Source organism: Sphaeramia orbicularis, chromosome 17 (assembly GCF_902148855.1).
Source record: "Sphaeramia orbicularis chromosome 17, fSphaOr1.1, whole genome shotgun sequence".
Taxonomy (NCBI): Eukaryota; Metazoa; Chordata; class Actinopteri; order Kurtiformes; family Apogonidae; genus Sphaeramia; species Sphaeramia orbicularis.
Window position 1 is genome coordinate 25,012,800 of NC_043973.1, and position 7,912 is coordinate 25,020,711.

A 7,912-nucleotide genomic window follows, 5' to 3' on the forward strand; every position below is an offset into this window, starting at 1 on the left:
TGATTTCAATCATTTTTGATTGGACGACAAATAAACATCTATTTAATGTGATCTAAATATATTCTGTGGTTGTCAGAACTCAAATATTTAAGATTTTAAAAGTTGACATCTCCTGAAGAGTTTATAAGCAAGAGCAGCTGCCTTATTTGCCCCGTCAAATTGTTATCCCTCTGTTCTGTTTTCTAATCTAATATTTATGTGTTTACTTAGTGGAAAGTGTCATATCATTAAATGGTTATTATCAGAGATATGTTCTGAAATGCTTATGACTTTGTGTTGCTTCAGGTGCAGCTGTAGTAAGAGCTCATGAGCAGAAGACCCCCGGTAGCCCTGGATCCAAGCCTCAGTGGTGCTGCAACTGTAAGGTGGTGGTTCTGGGAAATGGAGTGCAGAAATCTGTCAGAGATCTCCCTGCCCACATGAAGGTACAGAACAAAAAATACAGTGACTGCAATTAACAACATGTAATTTTTCATCTTGGTTAAAAAAAAACGTCTGTACTGTATCGTAGCTATTCAAATATTGTATGTATTGGGTGTTTCTTCATAACTTCCTTTAATATCAGTTGTGTAAGAGCTGTTCATTTTGGTCAGCCTTTGATATCTCACATCATTACATATTATGCTTCTTAACAAACTTCTCCCATCAGGAATCTGAAGGCCGTTGGAAAGCTGAAGAAGACCTGGTTTTCTGCAGTCACAGCTGCTTCCTTCTCTATTGTTCATCACCACTGCAATCTAGATCAACCACAGAAACCAAGGTTTGCACCACTGTAAGACATGCACAAACACTGCATGGAGTCAAAAGAAAAAATATTTCCACCCCAAACTGTAGCTGTATGAGATTGTCATTGTGTTTCCATGTACCATGGAGTTACAGCAGAAACCATTTGACGGATGAACCAACAACAAAGCTTTTATTTATACAGTTTCATCTGAAATTTCAAACCCTGATGTGGTTTTCACATGCCAGCAAACATATGCAGGTCTTCAGACCACAGCAGAAATATAAACAACCTATAGTCAGAATGAGCTTTTTGGATCCTGATACTAGACTAAAAGATCTGTGTACTTGGGGTGGAAATGCAGCTTTAATAATGTCCAGTTAATATGAGTTTATGTAATGGCTCTTGTCCTACTTAATATTTCCAGGAAGCAGTGAACCTTCTTCGTGACTCTCAGCAGACAGAAATCCTCTTTAAAGCCCAGCACCAGTACAGTAACAACATGTCCTCACTGGATGTCCATTGCCTGGCTCAACTTCAACCCAAGCAGTCTCCCCCGTCCACGCCTCCTATTCCTTTCCCTACAGCAGGTGGGACACCCAAAATGGAAACAAAATCTGACGCCATCAAAGTGACAGTGAAGCTGAAGGCCAGGCCAAGGTCCCACGATGGCTGGCACCAGGGAAAGAGACAGAAAGGACTCCGCTGGAGGAAATGGACTGTTCAAGTGGTGGTGCCAAGAGGGAACTCCCAGCTGCCAGATGAGGACAAGATTGATGACCTCTTGAAGAAACTGGGGGCGTCCTTGCGCCCCCCATCTTTGCTGCGGGATCAGAGACGATGCTGTTTCTGCCACCAGTTTGGAGATGGGATCACTGATGGTCCTGCTAGGCTGCTTAACCTAGATCTTGATGTGTGGGTTCACTTAAACTGCGCCCTGTGGTCGACTGAGGTGTATGAGACGCAGGCTGGTGCCCTCATAAACGTGGAGCTTGCGCTGCGTCGTGGTCAAACAGTGCGTTGTGCCTACTGCCAACAGACTGGAGCGACCAGTGGCTGTCACCGCCTCCGCTGTACCAATGTCTACCACTTCACCTGTGCTCTGCAAGCTCAGTGCACCTTCTTCAAGGACAAAACCATGCTATGTCACGCTCACCGGCCCAGAGGCACAGCCGGACAGGCTCTAGAACACGAGTTGCGTTGCTTCGCTGTTTTTCGCCGTGTCTACGTCCAAAGAGATGAAGTGCGCCAGATAGCCACTGCTGTGCAGCAGCCTGAATTAGGCTACACCTTCCGAGTTGGCAGCCTTGTTTTGCACGCCATGGGCCAGCTAACTCCTTTACAAATGGCAGCCTTCCATTCACCAACAGCCATATTTCCAGTCGGCTATGAGGCTTGCCGTATTTACTGGAGCATGCGCCATGGCAACCGCCGTTGCCGTTATGTCTGTTCCGTTGAGGACAGAGAGGGGCTGCCAGAGTTCAACATCAGAGTCATCGAACAGGGCTACCAAGATCTGGTCCTAACAGACACCACTGCTAAAGGTTTGACTGATTCATCATTTCATTATGAACTATGATTGTGTGTTTGGCAGTAGTCTAACATTTTTATTTCCACTCTGTCTCTTATTAGGAGTGTGGGATAAGGTTCTGGGTCCTGTAGCTGAGAAAAGAACTGAATCAGGCACTCTGAAGCTCTTCCCAGTTTATCTGAAAGGGGAAGACCTGTTTGGTCTCACAGTCTCTGCAGTTGCTAAGATCGTTGAATCGGTTTGTGGCTGTCTCTTTGATTTCAGTAAGGTCAGGTTTTCTGTCTAAACAAATATGTAGGACATGATCTGAACATGTTTGTTCTACTCTAATCTCTCTTTCAGCTCCCAGGAGTGGAGGCCTGTGATAGGTACTCTTTCCGTTATGGACGCAACCCTCTTGTGGAGTTACCTCTCTTGTTCAATCCAGCTGGCAGTGCACGTGCTCAGCCCAAAACCAGCTCTCCCTACACTTCACTGGTTATAAGGTACCTGGGTGACACACATGGTGATCTCAGTGCATGTAGACTGACGTTTCTTTTATTATTAAGAGCATCCTGAAATACTACTGTCTGCTGTTTTAATGCCCTTCCTTTTTTTAATGTAAAGGCCGCAGCCACAGGTTGTGTCTAACAGCAGTGCCAGATCTAACCAGAATGTAGCCCAAGGAGAAGGCGGCACGTCTCATGGCAAGCCTCCAGTAGTGCATCCCAGGTCTTCTCAGTACCGCTGGATGAAGAGTGAGTGGAGAGCCAATGTCTACCTGGCCCGCTCTCGCATCCAGGTGAGATGTTTCATTCATAAACTAGTAATGTTGTGCTCTTTAATTGTTTGTTATGGACACATTTAATAGGTACTTGTGTGATGAATTCACAGGGCCTGGGGCTGTTTGCTGCACGGGATATTGAAAAACAAACTATGGTGATTGAGTACAACGGAACCATCATGCGTAATGAGGTTGCTGTCAGGAAGGAGAAGACTTATAGATCTCAGGTATAAATTTGTTTACCACTGATATAAAATATCTGTCGTTCAGAGTTGCATCATCAACACTAACAAAATGTATATATATTTTTTTATCATAGAACCGAGCAGTGTTTATGTTCCGCATCGACAGCCAGCATATTGTTGATGCCACCTTAACTGGAGGGCTTGCAAGGTAACCTATTATTGTTTTATACTTATTTGACATTTTTGTAACCATCTAATCATATTAAATGACATTTTTTCCTGTATTTTTATATTAATCATAGTAGATTTGCCCAAAACATGATTAAAACGTTCAGACGGCACACACTCATCCTCAGTACTCATGACACACACTGCATTAATGCTCTTCTCTTTTAAAACACATTAAATACAGTAATTGGATAAAGCTGTTGGTTGCTTTCAAGTACATTAAATGTTGGATTTAAATGGATATGTGCATAAAAATTGCTTCTTTGCATTGTGTGATGTATAGCCTTGTCTGTACTACATTGCTGCTGCAAGGTCTTTCCATGGAATGAAAGCACAGTAGAAATTGGAATTTCTAGTTCTAAACGCATAATAATTTTAGGCATAAATAGTGGGGCAAAGTCAAGGGAAGGTTAACATCTGGTCAAAAAAATGTAATTACAATAATCTACACCAAACTTATATTTTTGAGTAGGTAATTACTTATATTTTAAGGAAAATGTATTTTGAAATGAGAAAAAAAAAAATGTATGAGAAAAAAAATTGAGGAGTTTTATGAGTGTGAATGTTTGGAAAGTGACAAAGTTTTCTGCTGTCATTCTTAGTTAATTTTATTTACTCTCATAAATAAACTAAATTTATTCCAAATACACTGATATTTGACTATTATGTTATCTGTCATATTCTAAACACACAGTGTTTAAAATTAATAAATGCATATAGCTGCAAAATACATTTGAATCTAATGTTAATATTATTTGTATGTTGTAAATATATATATATATATATATATATATATATATATATATATATATATATACGTGATATTGATAATTGAAATAAAAAATGTTTAATTTTATATTTACTTTTGTTGTCCATCCATGACGCTGCCATTTTTCAAAACTCTTGCTATTTAAGTATGATAAAATATATTTTTCCTCTAACTAATTATTAGTTTGTAAAATAAAGGGTTTAAGGTATACACTGAGTAAATTTTAGGATGAAAATGTCATAGGAACTTCACTTTTGAGAACTATGTAATTCTTGCAAAAAATAGACATTAATATTTTGTCTGTCCGTGATGCAGTAGTTTTTGATATTTTTCATTTTAAAATATTTTAAACTAAATTGTGCCCTTTGAGTATGTTTAAGATGGCATTTAGACCTTTCCAATTATATGTAATATTTGTCTTAAACTTGTCTGGTTCAAAAGTTATGAATCAAAAAGTAGTGGGCTGTCCATCTGTGACCTCGCCCAGTTATGAAAGTTATGACTTAAAGTGTAGAATGGAACATTAAGTTCTAGTTTCTGATCACATTTTTAATTCTATCACGTTTTACAAATACCTATTTCATGTGCATTCTGTTTTGCACTTCTTTATTCTTTTTGGTCTCCTATAATTAATATAATTAAATAATTGATGATTCTTACAGTTTTCTAGAAATGGAACATGTACTGTATCTTCTTACTGAGTGTTCTATAGAACAGTGTGTTCTGTGTAATAATTTGCTCTTGTCTACAGATATATCAACCACTCTTGTGCTCCAAACTGTGTTGCTGAGGTGGTGACATTTGAAAGGGGCTACAAAATCATCATTAGTTGCATTCGCAGAATCGAAAAGGGAGAAGAGGTGGGAATCTTTTTTTTTTTTTTCACTATTTACTTGTACGGTTACGTTGCATGAGATTTACATTACAGGTGTTGGAGTTGAATGGAAAATGACATTTCTTGTTAATTTTTCAGCTGTGCTTCGACTACCAGTTTGACACTGTGGAGGCTCAACATAAGATTGCTTGCCACTGTGGAGCTCCTGAATGCAGGAAATGGATTAACTGAGCAAACGACAAACCTAAATGCATTCCTTGCGATAGTGTGTGGACGGCGTTACTTCTTCACAGAGGAAAAAATGCTTCACACTAATGTCATTTCATGAATGAGCAGAAGGCCTGAGCCCTAGGAGAGATGAATTCAGTTGTGTCATGTTCATCAAGATTGTGGGAAAAACAAGGTGGAGGAAGGGAAAAGTAACACAGTAGCAGGTTGTGACTTGTGCCATATATGAGAGGCTCTGTTGTATTAGATGCCTCTGTCTGTTTGTGTGCTTGTTTGATGTACACGGGGTGAGGAATCCACCAGCGAATGAGAAAGCACTGTGCAGGGTGCGGCCTTATTGCTTACTAAGGGCAGGCCCTTTTGTTTCATACTGTTAATGTATACCGTATGACTAAATGTAGACATCACTGAATGAGGAATGTACAGCAATGAATACCGCGAAGGGAATATTAACTTGCACTAAAGAAAAAAAAAAAACAAAAACAAAAAAATACACACACACACAAAAACTTTTAAAATACTTGATTCCATGAGTCAGTTTTATCATAGGTCTCTGTCATGTGATTTGTGTGGAATTCGAGAGGTTTTGTATTTATTACTGAGTGAATGAATTTTATTCTCAAAATGATGAGATTGAGTTAAAGAAGGCTAGATTGCTATTGTTTTTGAAGATTGAAGAAGACATGCTGTTACTTTTGTATAAATGTACATAAAGAAAACTATAGGAATAACCGACCAAATACTACCTTAACCTTCTTGATGTTTGGGTGTTTTTAAATTGTTGTTTTGTTTGTCATTGAAATTTATTTAAGATGGACGTTATTTCAGTTTGAGAGTATATATTATGATTATTCTGTACAGAATTTGTAATATAACCACAATAACTCACAAAATATTTTTGTTGTATTAAAAGTAAGGTATTGTAGCGTAGTGTTTTGTGACTTACACATACTTTGACCACTCAAAAAAGAAATATTTTTGTTGACTAACGTAACAAGTTATCAGTTACAGAATCAAAAAGGAAAAAAAAAAAAAAACCTCTCAGATGAGATCATTCTGATCTGTTTGCTGTTAATCAGGTTTGATTTTAAACTGTGAATTAGATTTTGAAACCCAAAAGCAACTTTTTAACTTTTTAACACAAGTAGGTTCACCAACATGTATTTACCTGTTTATGTTTTTACGTTGCTTTTAAATAAAGGTGCAAACGTCTAATGGCATTGTAAGTTAGACGAACCAGTGCGTGACAGAAAGAATCGTATGGGGAACTATTATTTGGAACTGAGGATTGTTCTACCTTTTGGACAGAAATGGCATTCTCCTTAATCAGAAATATTTCTTATACTGACACTTCACAAGTCACAGGCTTAGAAATGGAAGAGTTTTTGCGTGCACAATTTCAAGTTGACTGTAAAATTTTGGAGACAGTCTTAGAACTTGTAATGTATATGGCATGTATTTTTTTAACTTTCCGAAGACTCAATTGTATATATTTTCTCAATGAATGGTTGTAACAAAATTGTTTCTTGGATATTTTTCTTCTCTTGTATATTACATCATCCTGCCAGTGTGTTTGTGCTACATTTTCTTGGTCGTGTAAAGTAGTTTTCTTTCATTTCCCCCCTCTTTTTCCCTTTTTTTTTTCTTTTTGTTTGTTTTTTTTGTTTTTGTTTTTTTGAAAATGCCTTTTGAAGTGTACAGAGTATGAGGTTTGGAGTTTGTGGAATTGAGTTTAGAAACATTTACAAAAATAAACTATTTTACATGTTAACAAGCTGTGTATAAGTTGTTGATGAAAGCACATTTTCAATTGTTAAATATGACAGATGAAAGAATAAAGCCATATGACATTGTTAGTTTCCCTGGAATTGGTGGTAAATATTTTAGTCACCGCAAACATTCTTTATATGTATATCTTGTAACACACTGAGAGTCGCTTCAGAAGTGCACTGTCATTATAAATGTCATTTATCTGAAATATTCCTTACAAATCCTGGGCCCCTGCTCTCTGTGCTGGGTCTTTACATTTATCAAGCGTCATAGAAATACTCCTGAAAGAGTAGCTGCCTCCTGAATTCATTGAAATGAGATCTGGAAGGATCTTATAGGGGACACTATTATGATAAATGAATATGCACACATTCTAATGTGTATCAGGGAGGTGGCGCTCTAACCTCCTGCTGCTCATACACCTAATTTGTGGCCATGTTAGAATTTATTAACCTCTCAGCAATTCTTGAAGCTAAAATGTCTAACTACTTTCTATCCCTTTGTAAAATACAGTTAAATCTGACTCATACTGACATCTGTTGGTGGAGCTTCTATATACGGCAGTGCTACTGGTGTACTGTCAATATTCGGGCCCCAGAGAAAAAAAATCCATTTCCTAGTTGTGTGGCATCATTTTTGCCTCGTCATGTTTTGCTAGTAGTACAAAATTCTGCTATTTGGGAAAGGATATCTGATTATAGAAGTAATATATGAAGGTGGTAATATTTTATTTTAATTTTTGTGTGTTTTAATGGCTATTTATTATGAAAACATCTCGTTTAAAAGCAAAATTTTAGGCTTCGTCCTGCTCTCGGTTAAAATATGTGACTATGATATTTGTTTTACCATTTAAAGCCGAAAAGTAAATATAAAATTTAA

The 7,912-nt window shown here is 37.6% G+C and overlaps 1 protein-coding gene across 7 annotated transcripts in view; it reads left to right on the forward strand.

Moving 5' to 3' along the window:
- kmt2cb (lysine (K)-specific methyltransferase 2Cb) overlaps window positions 1–7,034 on the forward strand; it is a 66,383-nt gene extending 59,349 nt beyond the window's left edge. For all 7 annotated transcript variants that reach the window (XM_030160293.1, XM_030160294.1, XM_030160295.1 and 4 more), the window contains 10 exons: window positions 286–425; window positions 650–760; window positions 1,152–2,268; window positions 2,357–2,493; window positions 2,598–2,740; window positions 2,862–3,036; window positions 3,129–3,245; window positions 3,338–3,411; window positions 4,952–5,060; window positions 5,174–7,034. In XM_030160293.1, coding sequence (XP_030016153.1) covers window positions 286–425; window positions 650–760; window positions 1,152–2,268; window positions 2,357–2,493; window positions 2,598–2,740; window positions 2,862–3,036; window positions 3,129–3,245; window positions 3,338–3,411; window positions 4,952–5,060; window positions 5,174–5,266 — 2,216 coding nt within the window. In that variant the 3' untranslated portion in view covers window positions 5,267–7,034. The remainder of the gene's footprint in view (window positions 1–285; window positions 426–649; window positions 761–1,151; window positions 2,269–2,356; window positions 2,494–2,597; window positions 2,741–2,861; window positions 3,037–3,128; window positions 3,246–3,337; window positions 3,412–4,951; window positions 5,061–5,173) is intronic.
- Window positions 7,035–7,912: the final 878 nt, after the last annotated feature.